The 24,723-nt window shown below is 45.5% G+C and overlaps 2 protein-coding genes and 1 long non-coding RNA gene across 3 annotated transcripts; 2 read left to right on the forward strand and 1 right to left on the reverse strand.

Moving 5' to 3' along the window:
* The first annotated feature begins 143 nt into the window (after nucleotides 1-143).
* LOC310886099 lies at nucleotides 144-7,168 on the forward strand. Its single transcript, XR_014575174.1, has 2 exons — nucleotides 144-3,144; nucleotides 3,299-7,168. It is a non-coding gene; the product is annotated as an uncharacterized lncRNA (long non-coding RNA).
* On the reverse strand, nucleotides 6,875-7,718 carry ATP5IF1 (ATP synthase inhibitory factor subunit 1). The gene is made up of 3 exons (XM_083810183.1): nucleotides 7,559-7,718; nucleotides 7,372-7,484; nucleotides 6,875-7,165 (listed from the first exon to the last, which is right to left on the reverse strand). Exons 1-3 carry the CDS (start codon nucleotides 7,649-7,651, stop codon nucleotides 7,024-7,026), a joined length of 348 nt encoding a protein of 115 aa, XP_083666309.1. The 5' UTR covers nucleotides 7,652-7,718; the 3' UTR covers nucleotides 6,875-7,023.
* A 154-nt stretch (nucleotides 7,719-7,872) lies between these two features.
* Nucleotides 7,873-21,823, forward strand: DNAJC8 (DnaJ heat shock protein family (Hsp40) member C8). The gene is made up of 9 exons (XM_083810182.1): nucleotides 7,873-8,029; nucleotides 8,851-8,952; nucleotides 11,585-11,641; nucleotides 13,356-13,422; nucleotides 14,027-14,121; nucleotides 14,958-15,029; nucleotides 16,253-16,344; nucleotides 17,291-17,366; nucleotides 21,033-21,823. Exons 1-9 carry the CDS (start codon nucleotides 7,961-7,963, stop codon nucleotides 21,153-21,155), a joined length of 753 nt encoding a protein of 250 aa, XP_083666308.1. The 5' UTR covers nucleotides 7,873-7,960; the 3' UTR covers nucleotides 21,156-21,823.
* The last annotated feature ends 2,900 nt before the right edge of the window (nucleotides 21,824-24,723 follow it).

The raw sequence follows: 24,723 nt of genomic DNA on the forward strand, positions 1-24,723 counted from the left end.
GGATTTAAAGGGGCAGCGCCGCTGCCAGCCGCCGAACAAAGGGAGCGCGAGGAAGGCGCGGGGCCGCCCCGCCCCTGCCGTGCGGCGCGAGGGCGGGCGGTGGCCGGGCCCCGCCCCTGCAGCCGGAGCCTGGAGCGGGGGGGCCCGGGGCCGGGCTGCTGCGGACGGACCTCGCCGACGCTGCTGGCGGCGGCCGCCAAGGGAGGGAGCGGGGAGGGGAAGGTGGCTGCAGCCGGCGTGCGTGTCCCGGCACGCGTGGTTCTGGTGCCCGGCCCCGCTCATTGACCTGTGATCGAACGGAGCTTGCTGACCGCGCCCGGCTGGCTTGGTCAGGCTTCTGGTGGGCGCAGCCTTACAGGATCGCAGAATCGTCTAGGTTGGAAGAGACCTCCAAGATCACCCAGTCCAACCTCTGACCTAACACTAACAAGTCCTCCACTAAACCATATCACTGAGCTCAACATCTACACGTCTCTTAAAGACCTCCAGGGATGGTGACTCAGCCACTTCCCCGGGCAGCCCATTCCAATGCCTAACAACCCTTTCGGTAAAGAAGTTTTTCCTAACATCCAACCTAAACCTCCCCTGGCTCAACTTTAGCCCATTCCCCCTCGTCCTGTCACCAGGCACGTGGGAGAACAGACCAACCCCCACCTCTCTACAGCCTCCTTTAAGGTACCTGTGGAGAGCGATAAGGTCGCCCCTGAGCCTCCTCTTCTCCAGGCTGAACAACCCCAGCTCCCTCAGCCGCTCCTCGTAAGACTTGTTCTCCAGACCCCTCCACCAGCCTCGTTGCCTTTCTCTGGACTCTTGAGACCCTCCCTGTCCTTCTTGTAGTGAGGGACCCAAAGCTGAACACAGTACTCGAGGTGCGGCCTCACCAGAGCCGAGTACAGGGGACAATCACTTCCCTAGTCCTGCCGGCCACACTGTGATGCGATAAATACACACTTCTGTAGGAAAACCTCTCGTTGGAGTTGATGGTGTTTCCCCTAAGCCACAAAGTGTTGCAGGGTCTTCCATCTTAGCCCGCAGCTGCACAATGCGAAAGTGAATTTGTGCTTGGCTGGGTCAAGCTGAGTCCCGGAGCGTTGTGTGGAGACAGTCCGTCCAACCAGGTGGACAGGCCTTGCGTCTGCTAAAGAAATAGCGGTAGCTCTCATACCCTCAGAGAAGGGCCTTCAAACTCTACAACAACAAAACAACTCTTCTGAAGGCTGCGTGCACCCCTACTGCGTATTAAGTATGCATATTTCCATCGTTATTAACATGGAGCAGGGATAAAATTGTATGTGTTAGCTGATGTAAATAAAAGGAACTTTTTGGTCCAGGAATCAGAGGCAAACTCAGGCATTGGAGGTGTTCGGTCTATCTTGCTGAACCTGTCTGGTGGCAGGCAGATGTGCTGCTTCTCTTGTGAAAGCACACTACTTGTAGCGCTTCCATCTCCAGGTCTGGCACTATTGACAGTTCCTTGCTGATTGTAGGGTCTGTTGTCATCTGTTCTTTAACAGGATCTGGCACTATTACTTTTTCACTGTAATGTGATGCTTACACTGAAATTATTTCAGTTATAATACTGGTTCCATTAAGCAGTCTAGCTGTTTTTTGTTGTTGTTTTCCCTGACAAGGTCTATGAGCAGTGCTTCACAGGACAATAGTACCAGTGTTACTCTGAAAAAAACGGTGTGAAAATCATCTACTGTGCGCTGCAGACTGCACATACATAGGCTGTAATGGGGCTGACCGAATTCTGATGTGAAGCAAGGTCTGTGTCCTTCTAGTACGTCTGTGGTTATCTGCCTATGCCACCTGGGCATGGGCGACTTGAGTGAATATCTTTGCCCCCAGCTGAAGATCTCCTTCCATTTCTGTGCTTGGATGTTCTTGCCCTCCATGTTTTAGGGTTTTGCAGTCCCTTATTTCTGTAAGAAAGCTCAGCTCCGCTCTTATTATCTTCTTGGTGCTTCACTGTTAAAGGCAGCAGGATATCAGAAGAAGGTATCTTCTGTTGTATTTTATGTAGTATAAAGGTGCCAGAGCTCCATGCTGACAGTGGAACTCAGCAATTTGGCTTACTGACCAAGTTCTGGTAGATCACTCCTGTATATTTGCAGCTACTACCACCCTAGCTTCTGCACCTGCTTTGGCAGAAACTCTTTGTTCGCATGCTCATACAAAAGCCTCAGCCTAAAATGATCTGAATGTGGAATACCTTTAGCCAGGAACAAATTATGGCCTGAAGGTAGTAGGTTAGTCCAGTGTGAGAAAGGTGAGTATACCCACTAGCAGCCAAAGCAACTTCCCTGCAAAGGAGGTGAAGGAAGCAGGCTTTTCAGCAGCTGTATGTATTTACCCTGCCACCTGTTGACATTTTCCTATTTTCTTGCTGTCTGAGGGTTGAGATTTACAGAGACTCAGCCTGTTCCCATCAGTCTACTACTTCTCTTCCAAGCTTGCAGTGAAATTCGTTTGTTTCCATATCAGTAGCAAGGTGACAGAGTTGATTCTGCTGTAGCTTGCATGTGAGCTGTTAACACGTACTGGAAAAAGGCATACTTCGTATGCTTTAAACTTTTTATTCTGATCAATTATCAGTGCACCTTTCATTATGTATTCATTCCTGCCTCCAGGAAACATCTCATATGCTGGCACTCTGCAAGTAGCTCTTCTCCTGTGTTTGCCCAAGCCCAGACTTCCAGTGAGAGGAGGTTTGCCAAGAAAAGATCTTTAAAAAAAAAAAAAGAGAGAGAGAGAAATCTACAGGCTTCATCTACCACTAAGGAACTTTCTGAAAGCCCCCAGTGTGTTCCACACCCCATTAAAACAGGGGAATGCTGAGGAAAATTTCTACCTGTGGAGGCTGTGCTATTTATTTTGCCTTGCACAGAGCCAAGAGAGAGAGAAAGAGTGAGAGTGCAAAGGCAGACAACTTCATTTACTCCATTTATTAAATCCTATGAACATAAGTGAAGTGAGGAGGTCCTGCCAATTCAGTCATAGTTTCAGACTTTTGTCTCTTGTCACTTTTGTCCCCACCTTTCAGTCAAAGATTCTTGGCAACTTCCATCACTTTTTGTGCAGGATGCAGCAGGATGCAATTCTTGGGAAGTAGCTTCCATTTGCTGCAGCAATAATCACCAGGTTGGTTTTAGCTGAAAAAATGTTCTTCGCTTGCTTCTGCAGTGGTGTTGGGTGATTGACCTACAGGAGCAAGATTAGGACAGGGGATTTGGGGGCAGGGAAGAATATGCATCTCTAAGAAGTGAAGCTTTTTCTTCATGTATCCATGCTGTAGGTGGCTGTTGGATATTAGGATGTTATGGATGGGATCAGTCCTACCCTGAGGAACAATAGAATAAGGTGGATGCATCAGTACTAGCAGGGAAGAAAGAAGAATCCCTTCCGTTTGTGCCCTCATGCCTGCAGGACAGAAGGGAGAGCTATTCATGCCATCAGCCATTCCAGAGCAATTGAGGAAACCCTTAATAAGCCCTTCCGTGGCCTGTTACACAGCTGCAGTATGAAGGTGATCCGAGTTAAGCATCCATGATACCAGACCCTGTTGGCGAAGCATGCATCAGAACAAACACAATCATCTTAAATCATCTCCGCTTTCCAGTAGCTGAAGTACCTCTGCTGGGAGGTCTGTCTCTAAGTCACAGCCAGACAGATTGTGCATTTACCTCTCTTATGTTTTTAGTAAAGCACCCCAAATACAGTAACCTCCACATATCCAAATACAGAACCTCCACAAAACAAGAAAACAAGATGACTCAAGGCAAGGCGTTGCTAACCAGTCAAGCTCGGGAAGAAGTTTTTTACTATACAGAGATATCTGCAGCACCAGGGAAGCGAAAGTGAGCCTGTGTAACTAGGAATGTCCACAGTGTCATCAGCATTAAACTAAAGCAAACTGACTTCAGGGAGATTTAGGTTATTGGGACTCCCTTAGAAGAGGAGGTCAGTGAGTAGAATAGGGTGGAGAAGCCTCATCAACAGTATAAATCGAACGGACACTACCCAAGGCACTAATGTTCACAGCAAAATGGAATCCCTGGTGGGAGGATGGCTGCGGGATCTGCTGTCATTCCAGATGGATAAAAATAGAGAACTTTCTAATTTAGCAAAAGTAATTTCATGAAATGGGAGAAGATTGCTCTCACCACACACACACCTCCCTCCTCAATATACCTTGTTTTTGCTTGGTGGTCATTTTGGCACTTAGGGGCCGCACAAGCCATTCAACCTAGCACAAGAGTAATTGGGTTCAAAATAAAAATACACACTGCTGCCGAGTTACCAGGATGAACAACTCCCATGGGAGTCCAATAGAGTCAAGACAGTGGAAGGGAGATCAGATGCAAACAGGAGAGAGACTGTCTGCCTTACAGACAGCACCGTTAATTGCTTCGGTTTGCCCGGCACCCACAGCCTCTGGGCATGGCCTTATAATCATCTGCCAGTCCAGCTGCTGCTGTTAGGGCCTTCCCTCCCCAGCCTGCCTACTTGCTTGAGATCCGCATCTGTCTGTCCTCATCGTTGTGAGTACTTCCATTGCTGTGACCTGATGCACATTCAGGATGACCGCAAAGCAGTGAATCAACTAGACCTTCTCCAGGAGACAGGAAGGGCTTATGAACACGTCAAGGGACCCAGCACATTCACCACTGTAGCACAGTAGCCCCCTGGAAACTTGTGCAGTTTAAATTTGAGGAAAGAAAGAGAAGCTTTGGTGAGCATCGTCAGTCAGGAAAGCTCTCTGTTGTATAGCAAAATACTGTACTGCACACCTGAGCTCCAGGGCACTTCAGAAAGTCTGTAAACCTCTCCCAGAGACACAGTAGGAGATTATAGCGGTCCACATCAGAACACTCTCACCATCTCCCAGCAAATCCCCTCTACCGCTAAAGGTACCTTGGCAGAGGCTCTGCGGCTGAGCTGTTGGACATATACAAGGCATAGCAGTGTTTCAGTTGTAAAACAATGATGAATTCAGACCATCAGAATGACCCCATGTAGTGATTCCTAACACACCTAAGTCTCTAGGACTTCACACACAGTTTGTGGGTTTCACCTCCTTGGGATGCCAGTGGAACGTGCTCAGAAGACCTTAGAATACAATGTTGTCCTAAAATGTCTTTCAGCTATTCCATAGTCCACTGTAGCCACAATGCAGAGAAATTGTTTTTCAGTGGTGACATCTCACGAGTGACTCCACAGCTTTTTGGGGAAGCCAACCAGCTCACAGCTACAGTAGGAAAAAGAGGATTTTTAAGTGCTTAAGAACTAAGATTGATAGTATCCTGTTTGTCATGACACAGTTCTTCCCACCAGGTTTCGTATTGCCAGGGAGGTGGGGAGGGGGAGACATTAATGCTTCTGGCTCAGGTTAATCAGCCCCAGCTACAAAGATGGAACCCTGCAGGCAGCTGTATGCGCACCCCACGCACTGCTAACACCACATCCCACAGACCAAACAAAGCAAGACAATGGCATACTTCACAGTGCAGCCTCTCTTCCGCAGCTGGTCATCCAGATTACGTTTTCATTAAACAAGAGTTTAAGGTCATGGACTCTTCATTAGCACTACAATCACTTCCTCTGGAAATAAGGAATACCACTTGCTGCAGTGTTCCTCTGGTGAAAGAGTGGCCCAAGGGGTAAACAGCTGATTGAGGATGAGAAACTGTGACCCGGTCAGCCAGCTGGCTCTACCTTTGTCTAAGCACTTTCTATACCAAAGGCTCCCATTTGCCTTCTGCTGTTCCAGAAAAGATGGAGCTAGCTGCGTAATCCCCTAGTCCAGCTTCATTGCAACACTTGACAGTTTAATTTACTTTAACGTAGGGTGGCTTTTTGGCAGTGATAGAAACTACAAGTCTGTTCGGGCAAATTTAAGAGGAAAGACAGTAAAGGTGAGGAAGAAAAGCCTATTTTCTTACTTGTCCATTCTTACTACACACAATCCCCTTCTTTTCAGGGCTCAGTGAAATAAGACCACACCGCTTCTGTAGGCATCTTGCTGATTTCTTGTCAAGAAATCTTATGTGATTGAACCTGCATAAGATGCATCTTAATCCATCTTTGTTTGAAAGACTTGTTTGAAACACCCAGAACTGCAGAAAGAGAAAACCACCATTTGGAAAAAAAGTCTTTGGAGAAAGTAATATTTATGTAGAAGTCAGGATTTCAGCTGCTTTGCTCAACCCCAAGTGAAATCACCATGATTTAGAAGAGTTTTTTTTTTTCTTTTGTTTATGGCACTAATCGCTAAGTGCAACAAAAGAACCTTTTATTCACACTCTGCTAGCGCAGTAGAGCACCGTCTTCTCCCTGCACGACCACTAATGACAATTTTCTTGAGAAAGTTATTTCTGTGTGAACAGGTCTCTACTCAAGTACCTTTTCACGTTTTTCTACTTTTCTTGCAGCTTTAACTGTAAAGTTAGCACACTAACAACCCGCGGTCATTTCTTTCAAAAAAAAACAAGAAATAAAACTGTAAGGTTATATACAGGACTGCCTACTTAAGAACAGAAGAACGATGATGGTTTTTGTCTACTTTAGGCCAGACATCAAGAAGAGGTTCTCCACCAAGAGGGTGGTCACCCACTGGAACAGGCTACCCAGGGAAGGAGTCACTGCACCAAGCCTGCCAGAGTTTAAGAAGCGTTTGGACTGTGCACGTAGTCACAAGGTCTGAATTTTGGGGTAGACCTGTGCGGTGCCGGGAGTTGGACTCAGTGATCCTTGTGGGTCCCTTCCAACTCAGGTTATTCTATAATTCTACGATTCTATACTTTTTCAGAAGAACTATGATGTTTAAAATCACACAGATTTTTTTTTAATTAAACAGTTACTGAGCAGAAGAGAGAGACTGAGTAGTTTATTTGACATTGTTGCAGACCGCAGTATAATAGGACAAATTTGGATCACTTTGGCCAAAGCATAGAGTCTTCGATGCTGTTTTACACCACAATAAGCAGCGGCCGTACAAGGCAAACAGGACTCAGCAACAGCTTAGTCATCATCTTTAAGCTTCTTGATCTTATACTTATGACGCTCGATTTCTTTCTGCAGTCGCTCGATCTCTTTCTTGTGGTGATCGATCTCTTCCTCATGGTGCTTCCTTAAGGCAGAGAGCTGCTCCCTCTCCTTCTCCCTGCAAGGAAGCACGGCACGGGATGCCCGGCAGCTCCCGGGCACGGCAGCGCACACCCGGGGGGCAGCGCGAGGCCCCGGCGCCGTGCTCGGGGGGGGTGGCGAGGCTTCGGCCTCGCGCGCGGCCGGTGACCGACCGGGCCGGGCCGGGCCGGGCCGTGCGGGGCGAGGCGGGCCCCCGGCAGGCCCGGCCTCACCCGCGCTCACCTGAAGTACCGCTCCTCCTCGGCCGCCTGCTTCTTCCCGAAGGCGCCGCCGGCCTCGCGGATGGCGCCGCCGCCGCCGCCGCCCTTCCCGGCGCCTTTGCCCAGCTCGCCCAGCTGCGGGGAAACGACAGCGGTGAGGCGGACGGCGGCCGCGCGACCCCCCCCCGCCCCGGCCCGCCGCCCCCCACCTGGTCGGCTCCCGAGCCCGAGCTCCAGGCGCGCTGCTGCTGCGCCACCAGGGCCCCGCGCAGGCCGCCCCGCAGCGCCGCCACCGCCGCCATGGCCGCCTGCCCTTGGGCCGCCGCGCGGACGAGGCGGCGGCGCGCGGGGGGCGGGGCCAGCGCCGCGCCCGGCCCCGGCACGTCGGCAGGGGGCGGGGCGGGGGCAGGGGGCGGCGCCCGCGCCCGCCCGAGGGAGCCCCGCGCGGCGGCACCGCCCCCCGCCCCCCCACCCCCCTCGGCGCGCGGGGCGGGGCCTGTTGCCATGGCTGCGCCGCGGCGGTCACGTGCCGGGGGGCGGTGCCTTCCCCCGCTCGGCCTCGGCCTCGGCGTCGCGCTCGGGCGCGCGCGTGGCGTCACGCGGTGCTGGCCATGGCGGCTCCGGGGGAGCGCGGCGCGGGGGGCGCCGCCGAGGAGGCGTTCCTCACCTTCTACAACGAGGTACCGCGCCCCGCCCGCCCCGCCGCCGCCTCGCGGAGACGCTCCCCTGTCAGCGCCGGGGCCTCGGCGGCGCGGCGGTGCCCGCCCGATGGGGGGGGGAAGGCCCGGCCCGGCCCGGCCGGGAAGGGAAGGGAGGGGCCGGGGGCGCCGCCGGGGCCGGGCCGGGCCGGGGGGGGACGCGCGGGGCGCGGGGGGTGCGGGGCCCTGCCCCTGCCCCTCAGCCCGCGCTGCTCCCCTGGGCCTGTGCGCGGCTGCCGTGTGTGGAGCTCAGCCTTGCCCACGGAAGGGCGCTGCCGATTTATTGGGGGGGGGTATTAAAAAAAATGACGGTGGGTTAACGTTAAAAAAAGAAAAAAAAAAAAAAGCAAACTGAACGAAATTAAGTAATTGGTGGTTAGAATGAGGCGTCTGTACGCTTGCAGTGGTGTGACTGAACGTTTCATGGGCTCTCCTGCTGATGTTGGGTGAACGCCGTGCAGCAGGTGTCCAGGGGATCCCGATGGCAGTGCTGGTAAAGTGTAGGAGTGAAATGAGGCGACAAAGCCACAGCAGTTGAGCATAAGATATGTAAGAGGCAGGCGGAAGTATTTTTTTATTATTATTTATATTCAAAAGGTAACGTCAAAATCACTGTCATGCTATAGGATATCCTGAAAAAAATGTCCTGCTGATGTAAAGTAAAGTAAAGTAACTACAGGTTTGGGAGGATCAAGAGGTATCATCGGTTGTCACACTGGATGATAATTGGTATAGTGGTCACACAGGAAAGCAGGCGAGCGTGTTGTGATGGCCAGTTAATAAAGGTCTCTTCTGCTCTTCAGGTAAAACAAATTGAAAAACGAGACTCTGTTCTAACATCAAAAAACCAAATTGACAGGCTGACCCGACCCGGATCTTCCTATTTCAACTTGAATCCTTTTGAGGTTAGTCTGAATGTTTTATCCTCCTATCTGACTTAGCGTACCAAATCCTAGATTTAACAGGTATTTGTTTCAATAAAGAGACAAGCATCATAAAGACATATATTTCTAAATGTAGATTACAGTGCTGAAGTTTTGTAGAAGACAGGAGGGTGGTGCGTATGTGCTTGCTCTCTTCACTGTTTTATGGCAGGTAGAAACTATTCTTTTCGCATGCTTCTCTCGTTTAATGGCACTGGAAGATTGGGCAGATTAATGCTAAGTACTTTCTGAAGGAGAATATAACACTACGGGTGTTACGCTGCCAGGTTCTTTTCTGACCACTCTTGATTCAGCATTTACAACCGTGTCTTTTATTTTGGGTGTTCATTCCACTGAACTTGTGTAGGGCGTAGAATGATAGCAGGGACTCCTACTTCTCATACTAGCGAGCAATTTTGAAGGAGTCCTTGTAAAACAGGTAACTCCCTTGCACATTGTATTGTTTCATTCCAGCTACAGTCAGTTACAAAGTCTTAATTAGTATGAAAGCTTGAGGAAGACAGTGACTATGGACTACACTTGGACAACATGGACAGTAAATGTGGACTACGTTTAAATTTGATTTCCATTTAAATGTTGCTAAGATTTGTGAGAAGTCTTATTCGCCTTTGTCTTGTACTTCAGTGTTCAATTTTTTCTATTTTGGCTGAAGCAACCATTACCAATCAGAATTTTAGTACATTTCACCTCCCTGAGTCATAAGTGTTTTCCTGGCCCACTCTGTAATAGCTGGATAGAAACATTACTGTTACAAAAAACATTTTTTTCTCCACAGTATTCAGAAAAGTTGCATTTCTGTACCTGCAGGAAATCACTCTGTTTTACATTTGCATTGTATGCAGTAACATTTTGCTAGTTTGGAAAAGAGTATTGTGCATACAGTTTTCTAGCATTTTTTTTATACTGCATCACTTTTGCTATAACCTATGCTGATGGCTGCTAAGTTAATTTGTTTGTTTTCCCTATTTGATAATCATGATATTTTTATTTCAGTTGGTTTTGCTCGTGTAACGGTGGTGAAGAATCTGGGAATATGACGATGGTGGAATAAACATTAATTTTGTGCATTCTTTGGTAATTTTTTTTAAGTTGAAAGTTAGGCTAGATGATCTTAGACATCTTTTCCAACCTAAATGGTTCTACGATTCCGTGAAATGCAACGTATTCTGGTGTTCCCCTGGAACAGGATTTTCCTGTGGGTATTCAGAGAATCATGGAATGGTTTGGGTTGGAAGGGACCTTTAAGGATCATCAAGTTCCAATCCCCCTCCCATGGGCAGGGACGCCTCCCACCAGACCAGGTTGATCAAAGCCCCATCCGGCCTGGCCTTAAAGACCTCCAGGGATGGGGCATCCACAGCTTCTCTGGGCAACCTGTTCCAGTGCCTCACCATCCTCGTACTAAAGAATTTCTTCCTTGCATCTAATCTAAATCTACCCTCTTTTAGTTTAAAACCATTCCTCCTTGTCCTATCACTTTACTACTTGCCGAGTCCCTCTCCTGCTTTCCTGTAGGTCCCCTTTAGGCACTCTCAGGCTGCTGTGAGGTCTCCCCGGAGCCTTCTCTTCTCCAGGCTGAACAACCCCAACTCCCTCAGCCTGGCTTCACGTGAGAGGTGCTTCAGTCCTCTGATGATCTTCATCGCCTCCTGCTGACCCACTCCAACAGGGCCCCAAAGCTGAACACAGTACTCTGTGTGGGGTCTCATGAGAGCAGAATAGACTTCCCTCGACCTGCTGGCCATGCTTCTTTTGGCACAACACAGGTTATGTTGCTGGCTCATACTCTCTTTTCCGTTCACTGAATGAGCTCCTTCCTGATATCGTCTTCATCTGCTTCTTTTTTTTTAATCTACTCAGGTGCTTTTCAAAATCCTAATTTAAGACTGGTCAGCCAGATCAGGATCAGTCAATTTATCGTGTTAGTACTTGACTTGGAGAATAAATCATGAAGGCCATTTAAAAGTAGACTGTGGCTTTTCTGTGACAGTGTTTTTCATTTACAGATTCTTAATGTCAGACCAGTGTGCATCTGCAGTGAGGAGGTTCAGTTGCTACTTAGTGCTTCTGATCACTAAATTGATCGTCACATCCTTAAAGACCAGTAGATCGTGGGCTTGTTTGTGGAGGCAAAACAGTAAAACTCTCCTGTCTTCTTCTTTCAAAATGACAAAATCAGTAAATTCTTACAAAGTAGTGTGTTTCCTGCCTGACGTTCTCAGTTATGTATTGCCTGACAGTGTCCCAAACCACCATGTGCTTCCATTTCTGCTAAGCTAAGCAACAGGTCTGGTTGAAGGTTTTGTCCAAAGGTGGCTGTTCAGGGATGGCAGATGTCTGCACAAGACTTGAGTATGGAAAGTACTGTGGCATAATCAGTGGAACGTAGCATTGCCAAAAGCAGAATGTTCCAAACATGGTGTCTCTTAAAATGTTTCTGTTTTACTAGGTGAAAATTCATGTCCTGAAAACGCTCTCTGATGGCAAGTGCTTTCTGGCATTGTGTCTGTATGCCAATGTTTAGAGCTTGCTGCCAGGAACCTGAAACGTGGCGTGTACCATTAAACTTCCTGTGCTGTTGTGGTCTCTTTAGGTACTGCAGATGGATCCTGAAGCCACAGATGAAGAAATAAAGAAAAGGTTTCGGCAGGTATTTGGCTTTAGCATTTGAAGCCTCTGGAAGGAGACTAGAAGCTCTGTAGAGATTTTGCAGCTGTGCTTGGGGACGAGGAAGGTGGTAAAGTTTTATCTGACAAGTAGCCGTTTTGTGAAAAAATGCATATAACAATCTTTGTATAAATAAGGGGAGAGCTGCAGAAGGGTGCCTTGTCCATGCATGGTATTCTTCTCTGTAAAATGTGCCACTATGCTAATGTAAACTGAACTGCCCTCATATAATCAGTTTATTGAAGTTTAGTCCAAAGAAAAGGTCAAAATCTGACAAATTAAGATCTGAGAAAATCTATTTTTCTCAAATGTGTTGTCTTTGATCCAGAAGTTATCTGACTGTATATAATTATTATTCTTTTTTTTAAGAATTTCAGTGGTCATTTTTGGTGGTTGGGCTACCTGGGGCAGCAGCAGCCCTACTCACTGACTTTTCTTCATTGCTCCATGCAACACAGGAAACATCCCAGATTTATTCTGCTGCCAAATCTGCAGGAGAAATTTGAGTCAACAAAAAGATGTGATATTCAGAGGGTTGCATCTTCCTACCTGATAGACATGAAGAACTGACTTTAGACAGGGAGCTGCGCTGGCTGCCTTGTCCGGACAGAGGAACATACGTGCGAAAGTGGTGATAGGATGTAGCCTACTCTTCACGGGGAATGGGAAGATAACCTATTTGTTGCTGAGTTCTCAGTTCTGCATATTAATAAACTGGGGCTGTCAGCTTTAGGCTGATAAAATACCACAAAAAAAGTTTGGAAAAAAGTGCATGGAATTTTTTATTAAAGAAATCAAAGATATAAGTGCAGAACTTGGAATAGCCAACAGAAGGAGAAAGATACTGGCTATTGCAAATCACAGAGTAAATCGGCACTATGCTGCTCTTGGGGGACAGGACCTTTTACCTGTGAACTAGCAAGTGTTGTGGGTAAAGTTCAGGAAGTAAATATTTTATGTTCTTTGTCACCAGTGCAGCACTGTGACTGGTTTTGAATATTATAGTAGGAAAGATGCAGATAAACTAGAGAGTCCGGACATCAGTGGCAAAAATAAAAGGTACAGAAAAAATAATGCCATATGGGGAAATTTTGAAAGAGCTTTTTCATCCTTTGAAAGGGGAAGATGGAGAACGTGTGTTTTCCAGTCCATTTAAGGTTGCACTAAAGATGGTAGCGATCAGTGTCCTGTCTCTGAATAGCACAGGAAGAGTACAGGAGGAAGTTTCCTAAACTTTCAGTAAAGGAGCCTAGGGAAAATCTTACCATTCTTTTAAGTAGTTTAATATTTGAATAATGTTAGGGATGCTGGAGAACTTACTGGGAGATACTGAGTGAAAGATAAACTTTGGCTGAGGATGATCTTTGTAGATTTGTTTCTTCTTAAGGCCAAGGGGTCACCCTATCATCCCGATGCTCCTGCAGCTGAAAGGTGTTTGCGTTGTTCTGTATCACACAAGCCACTTTCTCAGATAGCCTGTTTACTACAGGAGTTGTACTTGATTTTCGGTCAGAAATCTTTATAAGCTTTTACTGATGCATACCTCTACATGTTGTCAGCTGACTTGCGTGTATGCAAAGGGGTGTGATCCCCTGTGATTACTTCTGTCTGAGACTATTTCTCTGCTCTCACAGAAATCTCTGAAGTAGTCTTTATCTTTTACAATGATCTTGATAGCAAGATCCTTTCTCTTGCAGTTGTCAATATTGGTACATCCAGACAAAAATCAAGATGATGCAGACAGAGCACAGAAGGCATTTGAAGGTAATGCTCTCGACCTTTTCTGGGCTGGTGTGTGACAGTAGTTGGACTGCTATTTTTCTGTAGCTGGTTTAAATGTGTATAAGGTCTGAAGGCCCCACTGAAGGACAGAAGAATTGCTGTAGAGATGCTTTAGATGAGGGAACAGATGTGGGGGTTGGCATTTCAGCAGCAGAATTTCACAAGGTGGCAGTAAAGGCATTATCAGATCACAACGGGGACAAACATCCATGGGTTTCCAGGATTGTTCAAGAAAAAGCTGTTTAGTCTGTGCATTAGATTTTGTTAAAAGACCATACAGCAGAAATTAGGTGTTGATTTTAGGCATATGCTTTGCGTTAACCATGAGGATTTATGAACCTTAAACTTAACCTCATGCCTTGTAACTAAATCACTTGGTAGGACTGATGCCTTAACCTTACTAACTCCAGAGGTGTCTGGCAGTCTCTGCCATTACTTCACGCAAAATCCAGTTTGACAAATCGTATCGCTTACCTAGATGTATTGGAAAAAAAACCCAAACACTCTGAAATCTTTGTAAAGAGCAATCTTGTGATGCCTTTTGAATTTGACTACTGGTGCTATTAATGGTGATGCTTTTTGTTAGCTGTGGATAAAGCATACAAGTTGCTGCTAGATCAGGAGCAAAAGAAGAGAGCCTTGGATGTGATACAGGCAGGAAAAGAATATGTGGAACATACTGTAAGTATTCCATAGCTAGTCCTTTATAATTAAATTGTTTGTATACCTGCTATATGTTTCGGTCATTAAAAGGTGGGCTGAGCAAAATTCATTATGTATCTGTGCAGGTGGACTCTGAGCAAGTCAAGGCACGAACAAATGTGCTTTGTCCAAGCCTGCTGTTAAACTCAGTGCGGGATAATTCGGTGAAATTCAGTACTTGAAATAATTAGGTCAGACCACGTGATCTGACCTAAATATTTCTTTTCGAGTCTGTGAATGAATGATGCAGTTCAGATATGTGTAGGTGGAAGAAAATAGGTGCTGGCAGCTGGAGACTGAGAGGTTTTGGGGAAAATGACCTATAAGATAAAGAAAGTAGCTCCGATTGCATTGGCCAAGAGGTTAGTTGAGTGATACGAGCATACTAAAACACAACAAAGCTGAGAAAGAAGATGATATGGGAGAACTCAGATACTATAAATCAAGGAACATTTTATATTCTGCTTGTTGTTAGTCTTTCAAATATTACAAAGCAAAATAAACTTCCTTCTGGTTTGAATGGTGCATATTGGGTATAAATATATCTTAAAAACAAACTAACTGGAAACGAAACAAAGGAATTGTGTTGGATGAATAGTATCTAACATAGTATTTTTAATTACTGCAGTTCATATGATAGTGATCACGTGTGTGTTTATCTGGGCATAAGGCTGTGAGGTTTTGATCTGAAATAAATCCAAATCAAGAACTTACTGTCATCTGAAGTTCTTCCTAGAGAATACAGAACTGCTTAGATACAATTATGGAAGTCCTGTAAAATTTTGTAGACTCTTATTTTCATCCTTAATCTTAAGGTGAAAGAAAAAAAGAAGCAGTTGAAGAAAGATGGAAAACCTCCCAACGTAGAAGAGGATGATCCTGAAGTTGTAAGTTACGTTCTGTTCAGAGAGACGGGGGAGTACAGAATGTGTTTTGAGAAATTAAGAATCAAAACCGGTATGCAAGCGTTTATTAGACTTGTTAGGGTGTTGCAAATTCTTTTACTTACAGAAGAATAAATTCTGATAAATCACTGTAGAAGTTCCTTGTGTTGAATAATATCCAATATCTTTCAGAAAATAGGTTGACTGTAATCTAAAGAGGAAATATGTTATGAGACTATGTAGCTCAGAATATCCAGTACTTTCCTATGAGCAAGTCCTTATTGCTTGTCCATCACCCAGTCTTTTTGAATTGAATATCTTGTATTCTGAATGCTGGAACTCTGACATTCTTACTGTTAGCAGAGGAATGTATAAGAACCCATTGCAGCGTGTCTAAAATGGGCTTTTAGTGGCAATTTGCGGTAAGAGCTGTTTGGTCTGTTTCTTGCATATAGCGTGTGAGGACAGATTTGCAGTTCTGCAACACGTCATTTATGGCGTGACATAATATAGCTGCTCTTAGCTGGTTTCTAGTTTGAAAAAGTCAAGTAGTATTTGAGGCTTTAATAGTCTCAAACATGATTTAGATGATTCTCAAACACTCAAACATGATTTAGATGTTTCTCAAACAACAAAACACATTAGTCTTACCGTATTCACCCTTTTTTTTTTTTTTTTCCTACAAAGTGTTTTTTTTCCACTTGGTATTGTCACAGTAACCCCATAGCAGTCTTATTTTCTGTTGGTTGTCTGAAGACTCTTGCCGTTCTTTAATAATGAAGGGCTTTTTTGTTTTAAAGTATACTGACATGTCCCACTGGAAAGTCAGTGCTAGACTTTTAGTAAAACACGTTAAGAAGGCCTGCTGGGAAATTACCATCTGTACAGTGACCATTTTTTGTCAAATATCATGACATTGAAGGACTCAACAGAAGATGTAAAAGAGCTTGAAATGAAAAGTTCTGTTCAGGCACAGGTTCGTGAATACAAATGAAAATGTCGTGTTAGTAGTTGTTTCCTAGTGGTGTCCAGGCCAGAATTTAATCAGTAGTGGTTGATACCCTATTCCACACCTCTGCGATTAACTACAGTCAAGGCAGGATATGAGGCTATGTGGGCATACGTATTCTTTACATTCTTGTTATGCTTGTTATATTCTTAAGTAAAATAGACTTCTCTAACTGTGTTAATGTGCATTATTTTAAGATAAGATTTGTGTTCCACAGTTCAAACAAGCTGTATACAAACAGACAATGAAGCTCTTTGCTGAACTGGAAATTAAGAGAAAAGAAAGAGAAGCTAAAGAAATGCATGAAAGGTATGAGCAGCACTCTGTTCAGTTCAGGGTCTCCTCTTCCCCTCATGCTTCCTTGGAGAAGATTAGAAATCACAGAATCTGAGAATAGTCTAGGTTGGAGCAGGCCTTTGGAGGTCATGTGGTCCAACCTCCTGCTGAAAGCACAGCCTCGAATTGGGTTAAGAAGGGTCCTCTCAAAGTGGGGCTCGCATACTTCAGTGATGTAGATTCCACCAGTTCACCGAGCATCCTGTTGGTTGTAGAGGTCCGTGCATGAGAAATTCAAGTAGAAAACTTGCTCTCCAGTATTTAAGACACTGGTATATTTGGTATGTTTAATATTCTGTGGAAGCCAGCCAAAACAGTCAAATGGTGATACACTTCTGCAAGTTGTTAGCATGCAAATAATTGATTTTTAATTGAGTGCCAGAAATACTCTGTGGCATGTTGATCCTGAACTATTTTGTGTTTTGATCACGTTGCTTCAGTGCTTACTGTGGATGCACTTCATAGAGCAGGGCTTCATTAGTGGTCAATGAAGGCAGTCTGAGAGGTGGTTACAAGGCACTGCTTCTGACTACAAATGAAAATTAGGGAGAAAAATCTGTCTTTCTTAGCTTGCATGCTCAAGTATTTATTAACACTTTATTAATGTGTACGCTCAACCGTTTTAGAGACTTATTGCTAGAGTTTTGAAGGATTCCAACTTCTTTTGCAAGAGAAGATGACTCACTGATTAAATACATGCGTGCTGTCAGTGGTGCCAAACCATCTTCTCTGCTCTCTCCAGATTTGAAACAAAATTTTATTTGTTGTGCAATCTTAGTTGTGCGTATTTATCTCTTCTGATAAGCACTTCAATCTGCTGAGAAGTCAGAAGAGCTTTCTGGGACATTTTGAAAGTGTCACTGTGTTTCTTTAATGTAGATGCTTGTGGTTCAAAACTTCTTTATGGCTTCCCTTCCAGGAAACGACAGAGGGAAGAAGAAATTGAGGCACAGGAGAAAGCTAAACGAGAGCGAGAATGGCAGAAGAACTTTGAGGTAATCAGCAGGTTAACTCAATGTCACTTGCTGAACGGGCCTCGGCAATTCTCAGCCATGCTGCTGGAAATGTCCTAGCGAAAAAGAGAGACTTTTGTCTGCAAGTGCTGCAAGATAACTTACATAGACGCTTAAAATGTTCTGCAGAAGCCTGGGTTTTGTCCTTGTATGGTGAGAAGAGCCCACTGATAGAGCTTTGATACTGCCTTTCCAATAGGTGTATCTTAAATGAAGTTGTATAGTATTTTTCAGCTCTGTCAGCAGCTAAGTCAGAAATCTGAATTGCTTCTTACCCCAGGTCACTGGTGATCAGTAAAACTTAATCCAGTAGCTGTTCAACCATTGGTGTGGACGGTGTTGATACTTTTCAGTCTGGTTGCTAACACTTATGCAATCTATATCTTATGCAGATGTCAAAGACCTGAATGTCACTTCTCTTTGCCACTTCCACTCTGTATTCAAGGTCTAGGCATATCAGAAGTAGCTTTGTGGTTGGTTATCGTGCTGTTATTCTAGGTGTCAAACCTACAGCCTGCCAAAACATTTAATCTAGCCTCTTCCCTCATTACACACCAGGGGTAAAGTTCTGTGACATGGAGGGCTGGGTGGGCAGGAAGGAAGTTAGTAGTCATGTGCAGCACCTGCTGAAAAGATGAGCTAGATAGTTCATTTAAATCAAAACCTGATCCCAGGGTATGTTCAAGAGACCTTTTAAGAACAGGGTGTCTGGGAGAGAAGTGTATAGGCTGGGTTGGCATCCTGTGGAAAGCAGACAGCTGGCATTTTTCTAGAGACTCATCTGGGCAGAGTTTGTCTGTGTCCATATACTATATAATATGGATGGAGGAAGCTGGATATTCTGGAAAACACTGAATTGACTGCACTTGTGTATTGTTGTGTTGAGTGCGCTATGGGGTTTTGTCATGTAATGCCGGACAAAGAAATGCGTATGTCACTGGTATTCTGCTGGCAGAAGCTCTGTACTCTGTGGCTGTTGTGGCTGGAGAAGTTGGGTGTTGATGCTTTACAGATGCAGCTGAGGAGATGTGAGAAAGTATTACAAGCAAAACAAGCAAGTAATGATGGACCTATCGGTACTGCAGATCTTAGTACTAGCCAGTCCTCAACTACTCCTGGACAGCTGAAGCTCTGCAGTTGCAGAAAAGTATCTTCTCCAGCCTTGCTGGTGACCACTTAATCCATGTGAGGGGAAAAAAAAAGTATCAGAGCGAGGTGCTAACATCCAAAATGGATCATCTGAATCTACAGGCATAAGAATTATTTCTGCTAGTGACCATTGTTGAGGGAAGGTAATTAGAGACAAAATAACGTGATTTCTTAGCTGCTCTTGTATGTGTACTGACTCAGTATTTACCTTTACAGTATACCTGAAAGAAACGTGTATGATACAAATGTTAGTGCTTGGAATGAAGCTTAAACCTTAAGGAAAAAAAAGTCTAAATTGACATTATGCAGTTGTTTTTTTGTTTGTTTGTTTTATTTAAAAAAAAAAAAGGAACCCCAAAGGTGCTTGAGTTGTACCAGTGCACTGCTCTTCTGTGGTTTCTTGCTCCTGGCGATTCCAGTCCTTGTCTGCATATTGCATACTAGTTCTGGTCAGGTGTCCTGTCTCCTTATCCTAAAGACCTGTATGATTTGTGTATGTTCTACAGTGTTGCTGAATCCTCATAGGAATATCTCTGAAGCTATTCATAGTCTGCTTTGAGAGCTGAGTCATATCTTGATGCACCACAGAAAAGGAACAAGTTGGAATGTGTTTTCCCCTCTGTTGCTCCAAATGCAATCCAGGATACCCTTAGCCTTCTCTGCAGCAAGGGCACGTTGCTTGTGGTCAGCTCTGTGTCCACCAGGACCATCAGGGCCTCCTCTGCAGAGCTCCTTTGCAGCTGGGTGGTGTCCAACATATATTGGTGCCTGGAGTTTTTCCTCCCCATGGGTAGGACTTTGTACTTCTTGTTGATCTTCGAAGTTCTTACTGGCCCATTTCTCCAGCCTGTCGAGGTCCCCCTAGATAGCAGCACAACCCCCGATGTATCGGGGGGGATCACAGTTCTGTGTTGTTTGCAAACTCAGTGAAAGTGTATTCCGTCCGGTCTTTGTAGAATCCTGCACCTGGGAAGGAACAACCGGACGTATCAGGACAGGCTGGGGGTGACCTGCTGGAGAGGAGCTCTGCGGAGAAGGACCTGGGGGTCCTGGTGGGCGACAGGTTGGCCATGAGCCAGCGTGCCCTGGTGGCCAAGAGGGCCAATGGCATCCTGGCATGCATTAAAAGGAGCATGGTCAGCAGGTCAAGGGAGGTGATCCTCCCCCTCTACTCTGCCCTGGTCAGGCCTCACCTGGAGTACTGTGTCCAGTTCTGGGCTCCCCGGTACAAAAAAGACAGGGATCTCCTGGAAAGAGTCCAGCGGAGGGCCACAAAGATGATATGGGGCCTGGAGCATCTTCCCTATGAAGAAAGGCTGAGAGACCTGGGCCTGTTCAGCCTGGAGAAAAGACTGAGAGGGGATCTCATCAATGTGTATAAATACCTGAGGTGTGGGAGACGGAGGGATTTGGCCAACCTCTTTTCAGTGCTTTGTGGGGACAGGACAAGGGGCAGTGGGCAAAAAATGGAGCACAGGAAGTTCTGCACCAACATGAGAAAGAACTTCTTCATGGTGAGGGTGACGGAGCACTGGGACAGGCTGCCCAGGGAGGTTGTGGAGTCTCCTTCTCTGGAGATATTCAAGGCCCGTCTGGACGCCTACCTGGGCAGCCTGCTCTAGGGAGCCTGCTTTGGCAGGGGGGTTGGACCCAATGATCTCTTGAGGTTGTTTCCAACCGCTACAGTTCTGTGATTCCAGATCGCTCATAGTGACCGGCCTTCTCCTGTATGGCTGCAGAGGAGGATGGGAGTGAGGAGAACAGCTATCCTAGCCTGAGCCTGTGTGCAGTACCAGTATTCCAGGCACAGATATATTCAGAAGGGCCTTGAACACGTGGATTGTACAGTGAAGTGAATCATCCCTGGACTTGTTCAGTCCTACTGTGTAAAACCTTCAGCCTGTAGGGATCGTAGCCTGGGTTTGTGGGGTGTGAGTTTATTAATTTATTTATTGAGGGGTTTCTGCTGCTCACTGGGTAGGCCGGGAAGAGGAGAAAAGAGAGCACCATTAGAGACCTTTTCTTATTGCATCTTTGTGGTGAAGCCTGTGGCAAAAAGTGTGAGAGAAGACAGCAGTATGTTTCCCGTCTCCCTTACTTCTCTCTGCCTCCAAGCTGCAGCACAAAGAGAGCTGTCACAAGGATGTGAGAGTAAGGAAATGGCGCATTCTGGGCTGACAGATTGGGAACATCCATTGGAGATGATGGTTCTTATTTGCTTTGTATGTCAGAGGAGACTCTAAACCGTAATCAGGACTGCACATTTCAAGCTGGTTGCTTTTGAAACAAGAAACCAGTATACTGCTTACACTGGTGTTCATGAGCTCACTTGTGGTTGCACTGTGCTACGTCTACTGCTCCGGCTCTTTACAATGTCTGTATGTTCTGGCTGCCAGGGTGCTGGGTAAGAGGCAAATTAATCTCTTGAAACTGGTACGCAAGGTCTGTTCTCTGGCTCTTGAACTCCTTAACCCTCTAGTTCCTCTCTGTTGTTCCCAGGAAAGTCGGGATGGTCGTGTGGACAGCTGGAGAAATTTCCAGGCAAATACCAAGGGGAAGAAAGAAAAGAAAAACAGGACCTTCCTGAGACCTCCCAAAGTAAAAATGGAGCAGCGTGAATGATCCTGGCAGCACTGCCCAAGTGCAGATCCTCAGTCCCCTCCCTGCTTTTAAGGACTCATTGGCACCTAGAGTAAGGATTGCTTTTTAGTAGACTGTTTGTTTCCAGTACAATTAATTATTGGTCAAAGTATTTTTTGTACTCTGTCCATTTGAACTAGGGCCATAGTATGAACCCAGCCAGGAACCCGCTACATGTAGAATACTTGGCTTAGGAGTGTCCCGCCATTATTGCTGTCCCGTCTGTCCGCTGACCTGTAATTCAATGTTTTGTACTTTACAGAGATTGTGCTGTTTCACCATATTCATTTCTAGTTTGAGAGCTGAGCACAGTGTCAGAAATGTACCTGTACCTGTCCAGGCGTCACCTTTCTCAGCAAGTTCAGCTTCGGAAAGGTCCGAACTGACTCTGGGAATCTGCTTCCAGCACTGTGCAGTGCAGCTGACCTGCAGTTAAAGTCCTGCAGCTCCTCACTGAACTGAGTGGTGCTTGGAAGGACTCTTCTCCCCAAGATCTGATTTCCAAACTGAAAAAAATCCCAGCTCTCAGGCTTTGACTCCTGTTAATCTCAGACCAGTTGGTCACTTTCTGTGAAGGAAAAAATAACGTCTCTCAATTAATAGTTAAATTGCAATGGTCTGTATGTAAAATAAATTTTTACCCAAAGTAACCGTTCTTTTTGCATGGAATTATTCAAAAATACAATTGCAAGGGTGTGAGTTGAGTGATGGCCACTGAGATGTTACGGCTGCTCGGCATGAACACTTTCCCTGGTAAGAGATGGTAGATTTTAGTTTTAAAAGCCTACTTCAGGTGTGCATTTAAGTTTTGGAGAGATTCTGAAGTATTTAAAGGTATTCAAAGTGGAGTATAGTACAGATTCACATGTGCCTGGCAATCTCCTCTGGAGACCTGTGGCTGAGTTTGGAGATTCTTCTCTTCTCTCCTGATGGCAGTCCCCACACCTGGGTCCTGTTGGTAGCTGCCTCCATGAAGATACGGCTTTTCTTTCTCCTCACTGCTCCCTTCACTTGGACTTCATCTTCTATACCCTTATCTTCAGTTGAGTTCAATCCTTTGTGCTGTTCTTTGTGTCTAGGGCGCAGCTGAGGTTTCTCTTGAGGAGGATTGGTTCTGCTGCCGCTGAAGAGATGTGTCCATTTTCCAATGTCTCAACCTATAAGTTTTGATTAATTGCACTCTATTTCTGCATGCTGCCGAGGACTGACATAATCAAGTTGTTGTGTTACCATACAGATTTTCCTGCAGAAAATTGCTTTTCTTACAGAAAGTAGCTTCCAAAGAAATAGTGCTTTCTGACAGGGCCCAGGGCTTAAATGAATTTGCTGAAAAGCGGCTGGTGTGTTCTCCACTTGCCTTTGTTTCTTCTTTTCCTCTAATGAACTGGACTGTGTGACTGAATGTAAAGTGAAACATCTTTTCCTAATAAAACTAAGGTATTTTGGTGTTTTATACATAAACTAGCTCTTAAAACAGTAAAATGTGGTTCCTATTTTCTGTGTAAATAGCGAAATACAGTTCTTTTTACCTCATTTGTCCTGCTAGGTTTAACCTGATAAATAGATAGCTCAAGCTGAGCCTCAAGGGTCAAAACACAGTTTAGATGATATGTTGATGACATCTGGGTGACACACAAGAGCCAAACAATATTTAGCAGTAGACTAAAGTGGGCTGATAGGTATGGGAGACTTTGAACTATGCAGCATGGCTGTGTTCAGGCACTGAAATTGGTTTTTGTTGGCATAGCCCATTCCCTCATTAACTGGGAACACTTTGGTGGGACACAACTTTTTATAAAGGCAACAGTTACACAAGGTTACTCTGGGGAAAATGTTAGTTAACTGTTGTGGTGGTATCTCTGAGACGCTCTTCTGCTCCCTAGATGAAGGGCTGTAAGAAAGGAACGGTGCTGGGCAGTAGCACAGCGGATTAGAGCACTGCTGTGTGAGAGACTCCAGCTGGAGTCTCTCACCCAGAGGACTTGCTGTCCCTCTAATTTGGCTGGCTCTGGTTCCCCTGTGAAACTATTTCTGGCTTAGAGATTCCTCCCAGTGACTTTTTCTCCCAGAGTCGTTACTTTTGATATTGAAATCTTGGTCTTTCTGGTAGCATTTCCTTTCATACAGTTTACCGTCTTTGCTGACCCATGGTACAGACCTTTCAGATCTCTACATGTTTGTTTTTTTTCCAGGTAGCTTACAATGAGTCCCATGAGAACTTGAAATGCTTTTAAGACCCATGTTAAGCTTCTGGTTCCGCTTCTCAGAGATGTAGATGGTTGAGATTTGACCGGTGGAATGACGCCACACACTAAAGAGTGTAGCCTGTGGCCCAGGTCACTGAAGTAATCATTTTCTGAGCTTCTTCAGTTTGAGTCATTTTTTCCACTGAGTGTGACTCGTTTGGGGCAGCAAAACATGTGGCTTGTAAACAATGGTGTTCATTCTCAAGTTAGCTGTTCCTGTTTCCTTTCTTCCTGTTCCGCCTATGATATGTTTGTATGTCTGAACATGCAGTGTTTCTCTGTGGTGGTTTTACTCAGGTGGGCAGCTGAGCTCCACCACAACCGCGCTCTCACTCCCCCTCCTCAAAGGGATAGGAGGAGAAAATACAATGAAAAGAGCTCAAAGGACAGGGAGATCACTCAACAATTACCATCATGGGCAAAACAGACTCAGCACAGGGAGATTAATAAAATTTATTACCCATTACTAACAAGCTAGAGCAGTGAGAAACTAAAAGCACCTTCCCCTTGCATTCAGGCTTTGTAAAAGCAAACTGTTTTGAATTTCTTGGGTGGGAAAGAAATGAACGCACGATGTGGATGCCCAACAGATGCAGGCTGGGCTGTTGCCTGGCCTCTGCAACGTATGCCAAGGCAGTGAGATAGGTTGAATTTTAATTCACTGTTTAATTACAAGAGATAGAAATGATGCAGGTCCTAAAAACCCTCATATCTCCATCTTTAGAGCAGTTTTTGGGTCAGTGATCCACGTAGACTAAAGTATTTGTCCTTGCTATGTAGGACAAGAAAATACATTGGTAGGAGTAAGGATTTTTTTTTCCTTTGGGAAGGAGAAAAGGTACCAGATAGGTACACAGACACCTTACAGGAGGGTCTTGGCTTTAGTTTTCTGTGGAAATCATTTGTCTTATGTGTCTGATTTCCAAAGACGGTACACCACGGTCTACCAGAGTCCAGCTCTTTTTAGAAACCCAGAAATTGTTCCTGAAGGTTTTGGTTCCATTCTAAAGCAGGGGGGTTGCCTTCCCCTTCATCTGCAGTTTGTGGGGATTTTTCTGCTGGTCAGTGATAGTGGGATGAGAAAGGGCCTTTGCAAGTTTACTTGTACCAGAAAATAACAAAAGGGAAACTGCAACAGGAACCTCCTCCCTTTTGGATTAAAGGGGACAGGGTGCAGGACTTCCATGTTTGGTGCTACTTTATAGTCTAGGGATGAGTGGAGTGTCCCCCTGAACACGTAGACAGGTCTAGGTCTAGATTTCACCAGATGCTTGCCAGGTAAACTAGATTTCTCTGGGTGGAAA

This window comes from Anser anser, assembly GCF_964211835.1.
Source record: "Anser anser genome assembly, chromosome: 24".
Lineage (NCBI taxonomy): Eukaryota > Metazoa > Chordata > Aves > Anseriformes > Anatidae > Anser > Anser anser.

Bases quoted from the DNA above. Each gene is read 5' to 3' on its own strand.
- DNAJC8 (XM_083810182.1), top strand. From the start codon at position 7,961: ATGGCGGCTCCGGGGGAGCGCGGCGCGGGGGGCGCCGCCGAGGAGGCG. The intron at 14,122-14,957 runs GTAAGTATTCCA...CTTAATCTTAAG, and splicing joins AAGAATATGTGGAACATACT to GTGAAAGAAAAAAAGAAGCA. The intron at 16,345-17,290 runs GTATGAGCAGCA...CTTCCCTTCCAG, and splicing joins GCTAAAGAAATGCATGAAAG to GAAACGACAGAGGGAAGAAG.
- ATP5IF1 (XM_083810183.1), bottom strand. From the start codon at position 7,651: ATGGCGGCGGTGGCGGCGCTGCGGGGCGGCCTGCGCGGGGCCCTGGTG. The intron at 7,485-7,558 runs GTGGGGGGCGGC...GTTTCCCCGCAG, and splicing joins CGGGCTCGGGAGCCGACCAG to CTGGGCGAGCTGGGCAAAGG. The intron at 7,166-7,371 runs GTGAGCGCGGGT...GCTTCCTTGCAG, and splicing joins GAGGAGGAGCGGTACTTCAG to GGAGAAGGAGAGGGAGCAGC.